Raw genomic sequence first — 20,070 nt, 5'->3', positions numbered from 1 at the left:
CTGTCACTGCCGTATAGAATTTCCCGATTGTCTTGCAAAAGTAAAAATAAAATGCGATTACTTATGAATTATCTGTCAAGAGTTTAATTTCTAGCTGTGGTAATTATATAAACTTTTACCTGAAAAACCAACTCAATGCCAACTGACAAAATGTGGCGTTTTATATCACATACTGCGATTGTTCTGATCGAAAAGTTAGCTTTAAACAACTTGCAATAAGCATGCTCATTTCCGAAAAGACTTTTAGAAATCCAATCGTGATTTTTTCCCAATGGCGATTCTTTGAACTTGGCGAGCTTAGTGGACCAGATAGCGATCTTTTTCCTTTTAGGCGACGGCATATTTCACGAAATATCAAAAGGATTGTTCAGATATAAACTGAGAATGTGAATATTACTCACTATTTAATCATAGATACAGTTGTTGTACAGGTGTAGAAATTGGACGACAATATAGATACATCACACTTTTCTGGGAATAGATGTCAGTCTTGTGTTTCATAATACTACAACTGCAACTACTTCAGAAAGTGGTATAGGCCTGTTGATGCTCAAACAATATGAGATACCAACTGAAGGTGTAAAGTTTATATAGTTAACTGAAATTAGTTATATATTAAATTCTTGTGTATATTGTCTCCACAGTTTGAGATAACTAACAATATGTTTTCTGATAATCATACCACAATTGTAGTACAGTGGAACCTCTATAAACCGAACATGCATGGGACATGACTATTTGTTCGGTTTATAGAGGGCTCGGTTTGGAGAAGTTGATCGAAAAATGACCGGTCAAATTCCGGATATAATTGGTTGGACGATGTTTTATTAGAATGCACCCGATCACAAAACGGCACGTACATACTTAGACAATTTGGATTGTCTGAATAATATGCATATTATGAAAGTTAATCAATGTATATATTGCAGAATATATAAGAAAGGCAAATGACTATAACAATAGTTTTAAACAGTATTTTCACATGTACAACTACACTTTACGATCGGCCTACATTTTGTTACATCCGGTGAAGCCTCGTCATGTAGATGGGGCCAATAGTCCGATACAGAATATTTTACACATCAAATAATATTAAAGGGTGTGAAGATGTTTTGTTTCAATATCAATTACAATTGATCAGATGATACTGGTCGTATTTCCGACATCGCTGTTGTCTAAAAAAAACATCACGGGCTTCTTTACGAAAACAACCCCTTTTGGGCCTCATTTAAATTAAATGCGAAACTCAGGCTTCTAGCTCTACTTGCATTGAGAAGATAAACGAACCGACGCGCTTCAATGAAGTGTGGCATTGTTTCATAATTGTCGTGTTGATTATACACTAGGCCTTCCGTCATAATGCCCCCTTGGGGTATATATTGGATACCTGTACAAATCACCTACGTAGGTCCCGAGACAATAAGGCTTCACACAATACCCGTCACAGTTGTTGTTTCACGGTTGACTGGCCTGACCTCGTGTCATAATCGCCCAGGTAAGGCCGGTTTTCAGAAGTAATTTTTGGTATATTTTAACAGGAACCGGACAAAAAATCAGTCTGGTGTTCGGAATTCAGAGGGATCGGTATTTGGAAGTTTTTTAATACTATAATAAAGAAGGACCAATTCCGTACAATGACAATTCGTTCGGTATTCAGAGGTGTTCGGTTTTTAGAAGGTTCGGTTTTCGGAAGTTGCACTGTAATTATTGTCCACATTGTAGTTCATACAGTTGATAATGTTCATTAATCTTATTACAAGGATCAGACTTTTGTCATCATCTAATTATCATATGGAGAAATTTGATATATTTATTATCTAATTATTGTATGAAGAAATTTGATGTATTAATCCAGGTCAATCAGATATACAGCTATAAGACTTTAGGTAAAACTCCCCAGCTTTGTGTGAATTACATAGACAACTTTGTGGTTTTAGGTGAGTGCTGCCCTGCGGCCGGCTTTCTCCCAGGACACGCCCTCAGATGTTACAGCAGCTGCTTGTGATGTAAGTTAACTCAAGATCTGTCACATTATCTAATAAATGTCCTATAAATTAAATAAGGTATCATATATTATAGAAATGTAATCTGACTTGTAACTGGACCTTCAATTACCAGCAGGTATTTCTCATATTAGTATTAAGTAAAATTTCATTCAAAATTGAGGATATATTCCTCAAATGGATGATACTCTTTATGAAAAGTAAAGAAAATTACATAAGGAATTTGTTTTTTGTTTTTTTTGTTCTGTTCAAATTACATAAGGAATTAGAAGTAAATTTAATTAGGTATTTTTTTTTGTTCCCAACCTGCTGTGTTTTCTTTTTAAGGTGTGCAGTACATGGATAGGAAGTGGTGTCGCTCGTGACCTCAATGACCTCCGTAGGGTTCACCAACTGTTGGTGTCTTCATTGGCCAAAATGAATGCTGGGAAATCCCAATCCATGTTGTATAATGAGAGTGCTGTTACCATGGAGAAGCTTGCAGTATTACGAGCATGGGCAGAGGTGAGACTTCACAGATTTAGGATGTTTCATACATAAAGAACTCAAAACTAATGATTAAGAAGAATTTTTACTGACACTATGAAGGTATCGCTGAATCTACAGTCAGAGTGAACAGTAAACAGTGAAATGTTTCGAGATAAAATGTAGATTTTGGATATGGAAGTAAAAATATAAAAAATGCATGGAAATGAAATGCCTTTAATTTGGACTGAAAATGTACTATTAGTTTGAGAAAAAAACTGAAATAAAAACAACTTGAGTTCATAGTAATAAAGTTATATGATGAATAGCTATATGATGAATAATCATGTATGTGTGTACTTAAAGAGGAAGCAACACATCTGTGATCTTATTCCAGGTGTATATAGTGGCCGTAGAACGAGAGAAAACTGTACAGCCCAAGGCTAAGAATGAGGAGGATGATTTTGGTGACAGTCCTAGAGAGAGTCTTCTGTCTTTGGTACAGCCAGAGTTACCTACACTTAGTCAGAATTGGTTCAATGCCCTCAAAGATCACGCTTACTTATCCCTGCCTCCAGGTAAACTTCTAGAGGTCCTGCTAAAGACATGAAATGTATCTTGTTCATCTTTCTTTGACTGATGGTGTACGTAGTTACCATCAGTGAATAACAGTCGATATATATAGATATAGACATTATTCTGCTTGCATTATTTGTGACACTGCATGGAAATTAACCAGACATTAAATAAAAGATTTACATCGCTAACAATGAATACACCGCTTTTATCACAAAAAATGTATAAAATGGCACTGGATAAAAATGTGTCTAATAAACAAATAAAAAATAGAAAAGAACATTCTGATAATGATTTCATAGAAGTCCATAAGTTACATTACAAATATAGAGGAGGAGTACAATCTCATCTGGATGCAGTTAATTTCATTTTTGAGTTTAATAAAAAAAAAATACGAAAAGAAGTGCAAACTTTCAGAGGTTGGTGATACCTTAAAGTTTTGTAATTTTTGGTATCTTATGAAAATTTACATCAGCCTGCTCTTGTTTTCAATCTTTGTCAGTGATGCAGCACATTTAATTTGGTTTTGACTGTTTCAGAATACTCCGGACAGCTTCCATCAGATGGTGGTATGTTTTACCATCCTGAGACAGTGGACTCAGCTCGACCCCACTACAAAAAGTCATGGCCATCCATCCTTCATGCTCTGGCAATCTGGCTGGATGAATCGTCTTTTCTACAGGTAGAAAAAGACCACAGTAAGGAAGCAGCCAATGAGAAGAAGCCAGGAGGTCTTTCTCTAGCTCCGGCCAATGCTCCCGCCAACATGAACCCAGATCAGATCAATGCTGATAGATTATACCTCATTCTAGGTATGTCCTTTAGATGTTAAATACAGATCAGATCAATGCTGATATATTATACCTCATTCTAGGTATGTCCTTTAAATGTTAAATACAGATCAGATCAATGCCGATATATTATACCTCATTCTAGGTATGTCCTTTAGATGTTAAATACAGATCAGATCAATGCCGATAGATTATACCTCATTCTAGGTTTGTCACTTAGATGTTAAATACAGGAAATAGAATTTATGTTTTATCGATGACAGCATGCTCAAATTTTCCTGCACATGCTGATTCTATTCTCGCAGATCAGACCTGTAAATTTTATGGATCTCCTTCATCCATTTCAGCACCCATGCTGGTCATTATTCAACTAAAATGTGACCTGCTACCAGGGTTATATATAATGTTACTTGTATAATCATTGGACTTACTATAAGATTGTCTGTATAATGTGACTCGTTTCAAGGCTGATTTTATAATGTGACTCTGTTCCAGGTATTTGTATGGAAGCCCTGTCCAGTAATGTTATCGTGATGTCAGAACACATGGTCAACAGTTGTCTGAAAGCCCTGTATGCTCTGCTGAACCCCAGCTGGCCCCGCAAGGCTATGGGCGAGGACCCTGTTCTATCGCGAGAACTCCTCAATGTTATGCACAGGTAAGAAAAATACCAGTCATACATGTGCTTGGCATCTACTATTAAAGTCTTCTTTTAAGTCTGAGCCTGGTCTTGGTTTTCATGTACTTTTGTACTAACTCTTGGATGATTGTCAGTACTTTTTATTAGCAGATGAATTTGAAATATTCATCAAATTGAATTCGTTGAATGCATGGTACATTATGTAGATTTTTCCCAGAATAAGATGATTTTAATATTCATTTTTGGATCACTCAAATAATTCCCTGAATAACAAATTTCATGATTCAGGCAATGACAAATGAAATTATATTTGAAGCATATATGAAGGAGAGGAACTGCAACAACTAGTTTGATTTTCAATGTGGGAAGGAATCTGAAAATTATCATGACCTGTCAAAGGTTGTTATGTTATGTGTGACTATTTGGATTTCACAGAACGATGTTGACAAAGGATAGCATCAACACACAGCTCCTAGCTATTGAAGTGGTAAAGCAGGTTCTCTATGCAGCGAGGGAAAACCTTGACAACGAAAAAATTAAACTCAAAGGTTGGTAGAAAAAATTTCAAGTTTAGCAGAAGACTGTTTCTTGTTTACAAAATCTTCCACATATTACTGCATAATAAATTTAATAAAAAAACCACATGTAATGTTTTGACTAGATAGGAAAGATGGGATATTTTATCTCGAAATATTGTTATTACAGAAAAGGAGATTGAGACTCCAGTAAGCACAGCCAGTAGTACAGATTCTATGGACACCACAGACAGTACCCAAGTGTTTGGAGAAGGAGGCGAGGCTGGGGATATTGTCCCCGGCAAATCTGTGGTATATGCCACCCTGGAGGTGTGTCTGTGTGCCATCTCTCGCCAAATCCCTGCCCTCAACCCTTCAACCCCTAGCACAGGCTTCCAGGTGCCCACAAGACTGACCAAGATGTCCGATGAATCCTGTCAGCTCATCGCCAACACAGTCCTCATCCTCACAGAACTGCCAAACCTCTGTTCACCTCAAGGTATGGTAAACAACTTTAACATTATCTGGTTTCATGGTTATATGCCATTTCACACAGTATTGAATTTAGGAGGGATGTTTTAATAAAGATATACTGAGGGGTGGCAGGGATGCTTTTATTACTGATTTTATGGGAATCTAGTTTGTGAAGTACAGAGGCAAATAAAATTGAGTTTTACACAGGTTTGCATCCTTGTAACCCTATTGGGACACAAACAATGGCTTAACATAATACTCTCTGTAATCATTGTTGACAAATGTAGAAACTAGTTTTTAACTCTGACAATGATTTTTTTTTCAAATTCTAACATGACCCTTGCATTTGGACTTATTGTCTCATGCAAAAATAACTTTGGTTTTGGATTAAAATTTTACTGAATAGCAATTTATATGCATGGGCTTATTTTAAAGAATGGGTTATTGTCATATACAGTGATAAAATGTTTTAAATGGTATGACATGTAATTATAGAGGGTGGTAGAACAATATGTATTCATTGTGTTCTATACACTTGTTACCTCCAGGAAGTATAGCTATCCTACCTACAGTGTTACACCTGGTGACAGGAGTACTAAGAGAACTGTCGGCCAAGTCGTCTGAGAGGCGGTCACCTGTGGTTGTCAGTGCCTGCCTCAGCTCTCTCAAGGCTCTGTGTTCCTCACCACTGACCACTGATGAAGCTGTGTCTGACAGTTGGATACAGCTGCTGCAGAGTGCTCTCGCTACTGTTCTTCATTATGCAAAACCCTGTAAGTATAACGTGTTTCTATTATGTTGTGTAATATGATCAATCTTCAATACTTTTACTCTAGTTATCAGTTCCCTACCAGTGAAACCTGGGGACTATAGGTTTCCTCCCCCTCTGTCTGTCCATATGTCTGGCCCTGTCTGTCTGCCAGTCCGTCCACTCAGTTTTCCACACTTTTCTCTGCCATGCTTCTAGGTATGTTGGTGGAAGTTGGTACTGTAACTTTAGAAGAGTAATTACAGATCAAGTTTGAGTTTGAGAGTTTTTGGGTCAAGGTCAAGGTAACTTACTGTTTTTAGTTGGGGTCGGTAGGGGACATGTGTTGCTTTTAATAATATCAATCATGCTTGTTCGTCTGAGTTGATATCCTAGTGTTCCCTGCTTCAACCAGTGGTACATGTAATTCCTGAATTTTGTTGGACATCCCCAAGTTTTGTCTCAACTAAATTGAAGTTGGCTTTCATTTTGTAGTTGCACTCATTAAATGTGAAACTGGGAATAATGAGTGAAACTTAACCTGAGAAAAAGAATTTGACAACCAAACATCAGAGCATGAAGTTGAATTTAAACATGTACCCATTCTGTTCAACAAGCTCAAAATGATTCAGAATTAAAATGTTGATGAGACTTGTCTTTAAACTTAGTATTGTTACGTTATCTTCATGATCTCTGTATTTGACAGCTGAAGAGAAGCCAGGTATGGAGGATGTGACACTTCTAGGGGTCATCACTGTTTTCATTGCCTGTGCCCCCCACCAAGTGGCCAACATACCTTCTCTCAAAACCCAGTGTGTACAGGTGTTCAAAGATACCTGGGATTCTGACAGTAATGAGGTGAGTCTGTGAAGTATTCAGGTATTCTGACGGCAAATATGTAGGCAATGTGATAAATGAGGGTAAAATATTTCATACACCTGGGAGAAAATGTAGAAAGTTTGATTTGTGTGGGGAAAAAACCTCCAGCAATAGCCTTATAGTTTTGAGCAATAATGGTCAATAATGGTAAAATTGACAAGTTTTTGACACTGGGGACCCTGCAACCTGGTACATTACGGATTCATGTGATATTGAGGGAGAATATTTTTGAACAACCTGGTACTTGTTTTAATTGTATTAAAAATGGACTATAAATGGTTTCTGTGATCTGTTTGTGAGTGAGAATGTTGTGGTGTATTTACAGGTGAAACTGAAATGTGTTCAGATGTTTACATCCGTCATACAACACCTGGACCGGGACAGTGCCACGCCTTATATACGCAATGTCGCTTCTAAGATTCTGGAGTATTTATGTAACATCGGTGAGAATAAGTGCAACATTGACTCTGAAATTAACCTCATCAAGGGTTCTATACACATGGCTGTGTCACTAGTTGCCATAGCTGAGGAATCCAGACGTAAGTATTAATTAAAATAAATAGCACCATTGATTATCATATATATCTGGCAAAAATTAATTCTTCATTTGTAATAACTAGCCCAGTCATATTTCTTTCTGTTCAGTAGAAATTCCTGTATGTATCATTTCATTTCTCTGCAATAGCCTTGTCCTTCTACATAGCTCTAACCACATTCAAATTAAATGGTAATTACCAGTCACTTGTACATATTATCAAATCTCTCGTAAATAGATGATTTAGAAATGGCCCTTACACAGGAGTCTGTTATTTGAAGTTGTTTACTACCAGTAGCTTATTCTCAGACTCTGTCTTATCTGCATAAAATGTAAAAATTAATTCACCTTTCTATATTTTCAGGTTTGACTCTTTTATCTCTGTTGATGCCACTTCTTGTTTCATTTTTAATGAACGAACAAACAGCGAACTCAATGTCTAAATCTGCAAGGTTGCTACATGACGAAGCTCTTCAACGAATCACAACAATCGGTCCAAGATACCCGGAGCAATTTAGGACAATTATGAGTAGTCAGGCAGAGCTCAAGTTAAAACTAGAGGCAGCTGTGAAACTCAACCAAGCCAGTGTAAGAGCAAAGCAGTCTTTAGAGAAGTCTGCAAAGCTACCACAGAATCAACCTGCAAAACCTACCATAGCTTTGAAAACAAACTTCAGCAATTTCACTGGATGAAAAGAGAGGCATTACTTTGAAGGACGCAACTCTTAAATATAAACTTAATCTGTGATATCATAAAATGACAGACTTCCTGTGCCCTGCATAGGGGTCATCTGTTACTGTTGAACTATTGATATATTTTATATAACCGTGTAAAGCTCAATTGTATACAGATTATAGCGGGGCTTTACACTCATAAATAGTTGTTGATGTACAGTTTGTATGGGAGGCTCAAGACTTTTCATATATAGTATTCATGTATTCTTGTTAAGATGGAGATCAAAACTTTAATCTGTACAAATTTTGTAAAATTATAAATTCATTGATTGTACAAACTGCCACATTCACATATCATCCAGAACTCCTTGTACCCTGTCATCATGTTATTTGTAATAAAACACAGATTGATATTGATAGTATTTTTGAAATTGAACTTTTAATAGCTGTTGTAACTATCCATTCAGATATTTATCAAGTGTTGAACTAAATGCTACTTTTATACTGCCTGATAAACCATACATGCAATTATGGTGGCACTTTTGTATGAAAAGTGCATGCATGCTCATTCAAGAAAATGTTTCTAAAGGAGGGGATTTTTGAAGGATGCTATAGTGCTAGCATTTCATTAAATGTCATTATCTGCATGTTTTTTTTTAAAGAATAACAGTGTTTAGTAAAACCTATTTCATTGCAATGTTAACTTACTGACTTACCTGGAAGAGAAATTCAAAAGTTTCAGGGGAGGTAACTACTAACACCCGTGTGGTCTTTCATTTATAGGTTAAATATGTTTGTGGCCACAATGTGATGGAATCTGTAAATCTTTTATATTTTGAATCTGCTTACTTTACAGTTCATAACAAGTTTATGCATTATCATTTATTTGTCAAATTTTGTTCACATTTGATAAACAAGCAAAAATCATTGATTGATTTAATGTTTAGGGTGTCATCATACTAAAATACAGTAACATTGGCGCTCACTATTAAAATATGAATGAGAAACCATGTATTTCTTTTGATATCAAACACATCATGCAATGAAAATTTGCAAAATTACAGTTAATGTTAATTTGAATATTTGGATATAAATTTAAAAAAAAAAAAAAAAAAAAGGATAAAAATTGGGGTTTAACATGTATGAAAAATGTTGCTATTCAGTGCTGTATTTTATCAATATAAAGGGTTTGGTTCTTTTCTATGAGGTGCAATTTTAATCCTGAAAAACTCCATCTGTGTGTTTCAAGGGAGAATACTCAAAGTGGGAAAAACATTTCTGGGAAGGAACTTTTCTTTATGGTGATAACTAATGTGGTGGTATACTGTATCTTATTAAATGTTCTGCAGGAACAGAAAACAGTAAAAACACAATGTTTTTTGTAGTGTACATAATTATATTAGTGAGTGATTACGAGACACTCAAGGGAGTTAGGTTTTCAGTTAGACATATTTTTCATTCCAGTCACACTATGCAAAAATCAGTTACAAAATATTCTAGATTTACAGATTATACAGAGTACAGAAAAAATGAATACTATGATGAAGAGAACTGTTTTGTGAATGTTTTGAAGATATTGATATTCGTCATAGTTGTTGAAATGTTCAGACATCTTGAGATTGTGAGTGTGGTGCGATGATTATTATTATTATGATGTTTTTAATCCTGGAGAGTGCTGCAGTCACCTGTCGTTTATAATCTAAGCCAAAGTTAGCCCGTGTTGCACTGTTTTACATACCAAATAAATATTGTTTGTGATCGCTCAGTGTTTTTCATATAATGCCATGGCTCTGCATTCCATACATGTCACTGTTGCTTGTTTTGTCAGTGTTGTTTGTAAGTACTCCAGATCTGCTACATTTATATAGATTCATTTTCAAGTGAATTTTCTCATTCCCCCTTTCATTTCATTTTACAATTTTTACCTGTGGAAATTAGTTTTGTCAGGGCATGTATTTTTTTTACCACTAAAAGTGGGAAAACCTACTTATTTTATTTTGTAAATAATAGTATAGAAATGTCTAAATATAGAAAGTTGTGTATGTTTATTTATAGCTAGATTTGTTTATATAAATACACTTGAAACACTTATGTCATAACACTCACAACCAATACTGAGTTTGTAGTATTGATTGCTGACTGATTAATTTAAAGTTGTGATTAACTTTCATACTAAGCATTCATTTGCATAAAAAAATCTAAAATGTCATTATTCAAACAGAGGAGTTGTGCAATGTTTTACAAATGAAAAAAATATTGAAAGTATTTTTGATGTATTTATCTGTATTTGAAATACTGTATATTAAATTATTTATGATTCATAAGGATGGATTAATAGTTTTTCCATAAAAAATCTGCAAAAAGTTTAATGATCTGTTTATTGGGCAAACAAGGTCTTGGAAGGATTATTTACTTCAGTGGGTTATTTTTTCCTCAACTTACAAGGTAACATTATTCAGATGTTTTTGCATATTAAACAAGTTTTTTAACATTATAACATTTGATAAACAATCCTAAATCATTTTTGTAAAAATAATATATTGGTCACATTAATGAAAATGAAGATAGAGAATGCAAAGAACAGTTAATGTAGTAGTAACCGCCAATGTTAAGGTGCTATACAGCTTCTTAAGATGAATTTAGATAATTGTTAAAAAACTGGATTACATTTTTTTTTAGAAATAGGTCTTAGTTTTAAATTATGACAATAATAAAGAAATGCAAGATTAATTCCTATATCAACCCTGGGGCTTGATATTAATTCCAAACTGGTGTTCCATTTATATGTATTAGATACATACATATATATTGAAGATGGTTTAATAATTTGTGTCATGCCCCTGTGTATTTTGATAAACAAAACTGTCTGTACTAAGAAACATGTTGCTCAAAGCAAATGTTATAGGTTTAAGTTTACATATTGTGTGTTCGTAGAAATTCAGAATTGATATACTTTCGTACATCTGCCCAGTAGAAAGTTCCCTATTAACATGGTTCTGAGAAGTATTTTAGTCAGTACGACCCCTATTTTGTTTTGATTGGTGCCGAGTATAGCTTCCATTACAATGCCAGCTGTTGTAATGATTTGCTGCTTAACTGTTACAGATGATCAATAAAAATATCTACAAGAATCTTAACTTGTGTTAATGGTGTTTTGTTTTATTTTGTTTTTTGGTTTTCAAAACTGGTGAGTTAAAAAAATTAAAGTTCAGGTCCGATCCGTTGATTAGTGGAGTATGTAGAAGCAGATTTTGTTGTTAATTTTTCTGAAATGACAAGAATTTAAATAATTGGAATTGATTTCAACATATTTGATCCACTACAATTAATCTGTAATTGTGGAAATTTTGAACCACTACTGTGTATTAATGTGTATACTGACTTTTACCAATATACTGGAAAACTTCTTATCACATCACTCAGAAAACTGGTACTTTGACAGATTTAAAGTCAAAATGTGGAAGACGTTAATCAGGGACAGCCAATTTCTAGCACCTTTCACAGTTCAGGACATCACATCATTGTCCATATGAATGGCACAACCAAATGAAATCACACCAGGGTATATTACACTAGTGACATACAAAACTATTACAGGACGAATTCACTGGATAACAGGCCGATTATATGATAAATTATCAAACAAACTAGCTTTGGAACAGTTTGATATCATCACTGACTAAAATTACTCGCTATATCGGAGTTATGGTTATATAAACATGCACAAAATCATGATTCTAACTTGGTATGGATAAAACAAGTGTAAATATAAACAGATGATAAACTTTATAGACCTTTTATAAGGTGATAAATATATGATACGACCATTTGTTCCTGAATGATAAGCATCTTCTGTTTAATGGGTGACACCCGCCATAGTCATAGTGATATAACCATTCCTGTCGACCATAGAATTTCCCAATGGTCTTCGTTAACCTGTAGAGATTATAATTTACGTAAATGCTGAATTGTTATGCATCGGTTACAAGGTTTCAACATCATTATGTAATACATTATTATGTGTCGTAATGATATTGCTTGTGTTGTGTCCTCCGCCATCTTGTCATTCAAGTTGCAATATGTATACATATTATATGAACATTGTGTTATCCTATATGCTGTGTTGCATTTGGAATAAATAAATTGAAAAGAGATTATAATTTATAACAGTTGGACGTAATTGACGCGGATTAGTGTAAGTAACAGATGGAATGGCTCAGAAAAAGAGGTAAATTACTGGTACCGTAGGTATACCTACAGGGTGTAACAATCCACTTTGAAAAGAACTATTTTAAAAAAGGAGATTTGTATTGTCTTAGGATGAGAAGGGCACTGTTTGAAAAAAAAAAGAAAATATTAAAATTGTAATTTGTGCTTAGTCCTGTGTATTTAAACAAAATTGAGGATCTCTGTTTAGAGAACATATTGCTCAAAACAAATGTTTGGGTAAATAGTTTTAAGTTTACGAGGGCTGATTGATATGTTGTGATCCTCATATCGAAGGATTTGAATTTTGCCGGACATATTTTATTATTTTTCAACATAATCCCTTTCAGTATCTATACACTTTTGGCAGTGGTGTTTAAGGGCCTCAATGCCACTTTATCCATTGCATGTATGACGTCATCATCGGACTGAAAGTGGGTGCCTGAAATAGCTGTTTTCAGTTTTGTAAATAGATGAAAGTCTGATGGAGCGAGATCAGGTGAATAAGGCGGATGTTCAATCAATTTAAAGCCACAATTGTGAATGACAGCCATGGCAATGACAGACTTGTGAACAGGAGCATTGTCCTGATGGAATAACACACTTTAGTGAGCTTTCCCGGCGCTTAAGTTTAATAGTTTCCCGTAACTGCCTCAGAAGTGAAGTAGTATGTGTCATTGATTGTTTGTCCCTTTTGGAGATAATCTATCGGCAAAATACCATCTGCAACCCAAAAAACCGAGGCCATAACCTTCCCAGCTGATGGTAGACTTTTTGCCGTAATTCTTTGGCGGGGAGAGCCATGGTGCTTCCATTGTTTCGATTGTTGTGTGGCCTCTGGAGTAAAATGATGGACCCATGCATGTTTCATCCATAGTGACAAATCTTTGAAGAAAGATGGCAGGATCTTCCTAAAAATGTTTAAGATTAGCACGCGATAATGTGTGCCTGGTGTGCCTCTGATCATCTGTCAGAAATCTCGCATGGTACCCGAAAGCTTTCTCGTTGCAAGATCCTCGGTCAGAATGGAATGTACTCTTTCCTGTGAAATGCCAACTTTACTGGCTATATATATCTTTCTGTGACTCGTCTGTCAGTCACAACAATATCATGAATTTTATTTTTATTGGCCATGTTCGGGGTTATAGGCCTTCCAGGACGAGGGGTGATTCCTCAAGGCTCTGTCAGCCATGCTTAAATTCAGCCACCCACCTTTTCACTGTAGCATAATGAAGGGGCATCTTTCCCTAGTGTTGCTTCTATATCATTATGGTATCTTTAGTTGTTGAACCTTTTTTATGCAAATAATGGATCATTGCCCTTTCACCGATTTTGTCCATTTTGCAAAAAGCCGCCTGTCTTGTTTACTTGTCTACCTCGTCGATATAAATAAACTAACCAGATGAGACCAGTCCTTGGGTATACGGCCCTATATATAGTCAGAGAATAGTAGGACTGAACAAGAAATATCTCTAAACAAGAAATATCTTTAAAAAAGATAAACGGCATAGTTTTAATGCTGGTGGTTATAATGTAAAACTGCCGGTGAAATAAATTAATGAACTAATTAATAAATGCGTTTCAGCACGGATTCAACATTATATCAGTTTGAAACATTTTTTGGTGATAATAAGAGTGCATTAGAATCAGGAATATAATTTTTGATAATGTGGCATTTTAATAGATACATCCGCTTAATTATTCAGCTTGCATTCAATCTTAACTTTGTTTCGTCTTTAACTGCATATCTGCATTTTGTATTTACCGCTACATTGACCAATCACATTCTTCATCTTGACCAGTAACGCCACCTTTTGCGTCATATCCGGGACCAAAAGAAAATTAGACGGCTATGCCGAAAAAGATAAACGGCATAGTTTAAATGCTGGTGTTTATAATATAAAACTGCTGGTGAAATAAATGAACGAACTAATGTGTTTCAGCACAGATAACAAAATGATATCAGTTTGAATCATTTTGGTGATAATACCATGCGCGTTGCCAAGTTATTGTGTATGTGTATGCAGAGAAATGAAATGAGGGGTGAATGAGTACCGTATTATGATATACAATTAAGTGTTTGGACAAAGTCCGTCATTAAACGATGTCCGAATAGTTACGTTGTCCTGTTTTCTTGAAACGACGAGCCTTGCACAGCATTTAGAATTTGTGTTGACTTTACCTTATTTTGCACGCTTGGAACACGTTTACATAATGTCCGAATATGTGTTCAATAACCGTACGTACATAACCATAGTCCATTGGGCAAAGCAATACCTTTCCTGTGGAGGGCTGTAAAAGAAAGAAATCAAGACCAAAAAACCTTAGATCAACCTTGTATTTAAGTCGCGTTACCGTAACACGACGTTTTGGGATGATCATTGCGATAATGGGTGGTGTTTTCATGACGGTATGTGTAGGTAAAATACATATATAAAAAATACAGTTGTAGTTATAAAAGTTCCAGTAAAGTCGAATTGAATTTAATATAAATGAATCTTTCAACTGTACCGGTGGTCATAACATAGCACGACATGTGTTCTAGAGTTAAGTTAAAATTATAACGATTATCATTGTACTCAGATAGGGGTTGATTGATGAGGATTAATGAGATATTATCTCCTATTTTCACTATTCGCACATTCACTACATGTACGTTTAACAATAGATGATATAGGCGCTTATTTTACTTTTCTTAATTGAGAAAGTATCGGATTATTTTTTCTACAAGTTTCCTGTAATTTGTGCCGAAATACACACACACACACAAAATTATTAGAAAAAAAGTTTTTCTCGTTGTGTATAATTGTTATAATTTTATAATTTACATCATAACTTATTTAGCTTGCATTTAATCTTAACTTTGTTCCGTTTTTAACTGCATATCTGCATTTTGCATTTACCGCTACATTGACCAATCACATACTTCATCTTGACCAGTAACGCTACCTGTCGCGTCATTTCCGGGGACAAAAGAATATTATACGGCTATGCCGAAAAATCCAGCTTGCATTCAATCTTAACTTTGTTCCGTTTTTAACTGCATATCTGCATTTTGCATTTACCGCTACATTGACCAATCACATGATACTTCATCTTGACCAGTAACGCCACCTGTCGCGTCATTTCCGGGGACAAAAGAATATTATACGGCTATGCCGAAAAAGAACATCCTTAAGTACCTCCTTCAATACGAGGCTCACAACATATCAATCAGGCCTCGTACATATTGTGTGTCCGTAGAGATTTATATTAGAATTGATATACTTTCGTACATCTGCCCAATAGAAAGTTTCAAATTAACATGGTTCTGAGAAGTATTTTGTCAGCAGGGCCCCTATTTTGTGTGCGTGCGTGTTGAATACACAAAACCTGAGATTCTATTCCGACGACACCCGTACGTGGTGAACACGGTCCAAACGCTGTCCAGAAGATAAGAAGGCAAAGGAACAAAAATCAGCATCTAACTCCTACATTTCAACTAATCTTGACAAAACAAGATGATCAGTTTAAAACAGAAAGTAAATGCATCAGGTGCATGACTTCATGAGTATATCGATTTCAGATTAAATACAGTAATAAGATTTTATGAAGATCGATTTAGTTTAGGAATTTAATTGCTTTTGAAAAAAGCAAACATTTCTAACAATGCTTAGAACATTTTAAACAGTTGGACACAAATGTGTTGTCCTTTAAAATCAGAGACATATAAAATACACTAATGCGTTTCAACATCATGGATAGAATATCTGTATGAACTGCCACGAGTGAAAGAAATTCAAGTCGTTTCGGTATTCAGTACCGAAACGACTTCCGACAAGTACCGTAACAACTTTGTTTTTGAAGTACCGAAAAGGCCCGCGGTACCGAAACGACTTTGCCCCGAATATACTATGCGTTATTTTTAGAGATCTAGCGAGAAAATTATCTCTACGTACGCGCATGGTTGCTTCACGTTCTATTTTGTTACATATTTTACTTTGCTTCAGGCTGAACCTGTTGTCCAATCCCTTTTGCCAACACCAAATCTTTATGATATTCTATGTAAAAAAAAACAAACAAAAAACGACATGTTATTATACTTGTTGTGTTGACAATAAAATATTTTGGAAATATTTTACTTATGGATTGGTGACATATCTGAGCAGATTTAGCGGAAATTAAATGAAAATTTAATATTTATAAACGAAAGCATATAGAGGATTTAAATAAGATATATAACAAATTTAATTGGTTGGATAAACAAAAACAATAAAGAACATTGACATAATGACGAAACCATAATCCTAACTCAAAACAGAGAAAATGAATACAAGATATGAACAAAAATGCAGAGGTAATTTATGACCGTTGGGCCGTTTTAGTGGTGTGCGACCTACAATGGACTACTTTTCAGAATGTATACTTCCGCATTTTGTTACGTTATAGTTCTCCGTTGCATACATTCTTTTTGGAAAGAAATACACTATTATATTTTTTAAGTGATACATTTAAACAATGATGATTTCACGACAGCGGTTTCATTATTAAATTATTGCAACAGAGTTGAATAATCGAATTATAGTGACGTCGTAGCAACAGCGGAAGGGTATAGTATCACGGAAGGAGTGATTAGTGATTGATGGTAGAAACATTTGGCTAGTAAGAAAATCATCAACATGACTGATCAAAGCGAAAGAAAATTGTCGCCAGCTGCAGCTAGGAACATGGGGTTTAACAGAGAGTCTTGGTGTGCTGTCGAAATGAAAAAGGAACAGAGTTGGGATCGAAAGGTACGAAAACATCATCCTCAACAGTTCAGTAGCTCCGTTTTCGACAAGCACCAACCGGGGTACGAGCCCAGATGTAACTTCAGAGTGGATGCGCCCACACACCGAGAACGAAGACACCATCCGGATCAGTGTAAGCTATTTATTTGTAGTATCACATTAGATTCGTTTGCTGTGGGTGAATGGACAAATTTCTGACGTGGGTGGTCAGCAGACATGTGGGCCCAGTTGTTCAAAAGGTGATTAGACTAATCACATTTTTCAAATCCTGTGATAATGATTTCTCGTAGAACTAGAATCTAGCATGTCTAAACTTAACACTCACGGGTTTTGCAATAAATGAGGAATGCATTTTCACTAATCAAGTGATTAAGCTAATTACCTTTTGAACAACTGGGCCCAACTGAAATTTGTGAAGGAGTTCATCAATGATTAAAAATAGTTTAATTATTTCTCAAATCTTACTCGACACAGGTGTACTAAAGCGGCAGAACGATTTACCAAAAAAACACCCCAAAACTACCCAAAAACATCTCACAACATCAACACATTATATGAAAACTTCATTAGAAATTGATATGTATATGTTAACATATCAAATACAGCTATTGATACCTTCTTTTGTTGACTTATCGGCGAGTAGGGTTTTGACGGCGAGGGAGATAACCCTTACAAACAGTCATACAATAAAACCGGCAAGACAATTATCTAGCGTAGTTTGTCGATTCACGCACATTTATCTTAGAAGGTATCAATAGCTGTATTTGATATGTTAACATATACATATCAATTGCTAATGATGTTTTCATATAATGTGTTGATGTTGTGAGATGTTTTAAGGTGTTTTGGGGTGTTTTTGGGTAAATCGTTCGACCCTAGTAAAGCACCTTAACTACAGTACAGTAGACTTTGACAAACAGAATCAGTTATTGTCTCTAGATCCTTACATGTTAGTTATTGTCTCTAGATCCTTACATGTTACAGTTATTGTCTCTAGATCCTTACATGTTACAGTTATTGTCAAGATCCTCACATCTTACCATATACCAGTTATTTTCTAGATCCTTACATATTAGTTATTGTCAAGATCCTTACATGTTACAGTTATTGTCTCTAGATCCTTACACGTTAGTTATTTTCTAGATCCTCACATCTTACCATATACCAGTTAATGTCGAGATCCTTACATCTTACCATATACCATTTATTGTCTAGATCCTTACATCTAACCATATATACCAGTTAATGTCTAGATCCTTGCATCTAACCATATACCAGCAATTAAGTAAAAATAATCATTTTGTAGATCTGTATGAAGTACAATAGTAATAAAACTTAATATTTTCAAGTTTACTATCACTATGACATCACTTCCATATCAAACCAAAGAACTATGGAGCAGAACAATATACACGTGTCAAATGCCATATACTGTTTATATATGTACTATCTTGATAGCTTGTATAAAGCCGAAACTTTAAGCCAAAAAAGTTTCAAAGAAATTGTACACGATCTCAAGACAAGATTCAAATACTAGAGGGGCTGTGCTAGCCAGGTGGTTAAGGTGTCCTGGCAATTTATCACTAGCCTTCCACCTCTGAGTTGCAAGATCGAAACCAACATGGGGCAGTTGCCAGGTACTGACTGTAGATTGGTGGTTTTTCTCCAGGTACTCCGGCTTTCCTCCACCTCCAAAACCTGGCACGTCCTTAAATGACCCTGGCTGTTAATAGGACGTTAAACAAATTAAACCATCAAGTACTAGAAGTATACAAAGAACAATAACTTCTGCAAAAATGATAGATCTAGAATCATACTTTTTTCAGGGTAGCATAACTTTATGTCATGACTATAATACATTCCGAGTTTCAAAAATTAACCAATTAACCATTTTAACTAAGTTTATATATTACCTCATGATTGACCAGTTTATTTAACAATTATATATGATTTTGTGCTTTGCTTTGGTAATGGGGCTTTTTGTTTAAAGCAGTGTGTTTTGTCTCTTGATATATTACAGACACCTGTCAAATGAAGATTTGATTCAACATCCCATGCAGAAATGATAGATGACAATTTCATGTTGGTTTCCAAACTGTACATCATTCCCATGCTGTCTGAAGATTGGAGTTCACAAAAACAGAAACGAACAAAAAGACACACATTGAAATTTTGTGAAGTGTGAAATTTAAAACAAAAACCTTAAAATTCTAAGTCAACATGTGTGAAAATCATATTTTCCTGGAAGCGTGAAGTGAACATTTTATTTTCAATTTAAAATAGGAAACATAACATTGATTTTAACCTTGTTACATCCTAGAGGTGTGTATCTGTGTGGATATCAGTATTACAATATTTGTTTATGCATTGTTAAGATATTGAATAATTGTTTACATGTATCTGGAATCTTTTTGTTACATGCAAGTTTGAAATCAGTATTACATTGTACATGTTTGTACAGTTTATTTGTCGTAGAAGCACATCAGTATTATATTTTTGTATTCATGTCTGCATTGTCTTATTTATGTAGGTTTAAGCATGGACTTTTACATTTCTGTTAATTTTATCATGATTTTTATAAAACATATATATATATATAGTCAGTTTGTAGGTTTTCTATTGTTCCTGCTATGTCACAGTATTAACAGTTTATTTATGATGTATACATGAAATAGTCCAGTTGCATTGCTTTATTCTTATCTATGGATCTTTATATATATTCATCTTAAACATTTGCTCAAGTGCAATGTGCGCCAGATTGTGGGTGTTCAAATAAAATTGATGTAAAACAAAA

General features: G+C 34.9%; 2 protein-coding genes across 5 annotated transcripts in view; both read left to right on the top strand.

Moving 5' to 3' along the window:
- The window catches only part of LOC117323283 (HEAT repeat-containing protein 5B-like), a 76,545-nt gene extending 65,107 nt beyond the window's left edge, over nt 1–11,438 (top strand). For all 4 annotated transcript variants that reach the window (XM_033878407.1, XM_033878406.1, XM_033878405.1 and 1 more), the window contains 11 exons: nt 1,938–2,006; nt 2,331–2,507; nt 2,866–3,046; nt 3,584–3,856; nt 4,331–4,493; nt 4,911–5,023; nt 5,181–5,489; nt 6,013–6,237; nt 6,919–7,070; nt 7,417–7,630; nt 7,991–11,438. In XM_033878407.1, the coding sequence (XP_033734298.1) occupies nt 1,938–2,006; nt 2,331–2,507; nt 2,866–3,046; nt 3,584–3,856; nt 4,331–4,493; nt 4,911–5,023; nt 5,181–5,489; nt 6,013–6,237; nt 6,919–7,070; nt 7,417–7,630; nt 7,991–8,319 (2,205 nt within the window). In that variant the 3' untranslated portion in view covers nt 8,320–11,438. The remainder of the gene's footprint in view (nt 1–1,937; nt 2,007–2,330; nt 2,508–2,865; nt 3,047–3,583; nt 3,857–4,330; nt 4,494–4,910; nt 5,024–5,180; nt 5,490–6,012; nt 6,238–6,918; nt 7,071–7,416; nt 7,631–7,990) is intronic.
- Nucleotides 11,439–17,103: 5,665 nt separating this feature from the next.
- LOC117323282 (protein SPATA45 homolog) lies at nt 17,104–20,070 on the top strand. The gene is made up of 2 exons (XM_033878404.1): nt 17,104–17,409; nt 19,297–20,070. The coding sequence occupies exons 1-2, from the start codon at nt 17,166–17,168 to the stop codon at nt 19,317–19,319; spliced, it is 267 nt and encodes an 88-aa protein (XP_033734295.1). The 5' UTR covers nt 17,104–17,165; the 3' UTR covers nt 19,320–20,070.

The sequence above is a fragment of the Pecten maximus genome, chromosome 3 (assembly GCF_902652985.1).
Source record: "Pecten maximus chromosome 3, xPecMax1.1, whole genome shotgun sequence".
Classification (NCBI taxonomy): Eukaryota; Metazoa; Mollusca; class Bivalvia; order Pectinida; family Pectinidae; genus Pecten; species Pecten maximus.
The sequence above is the reverse complement of the archived record's forward strand: the minus strand, read 5'-3'. Positions and strand labels throughout refer to the sequence as shown.

Excerpts from the sequence above, each read along its gene's own strand:
- LOC117323282 (XM_033878404.1), top strand. The coding sequence starts at position 17,166 with ATGACTGATCAAAGCGAAAGAAAATTGTCGCCAGCTGCAGCTAGGAAC. Across the intron at positions 17,410-19,296 it reads AAGACACCATCCGGATCAGT|ACACCTGTCAAATGAAGATT; the intron begins GTAAGCTATTTA and ends GATATATTACAG.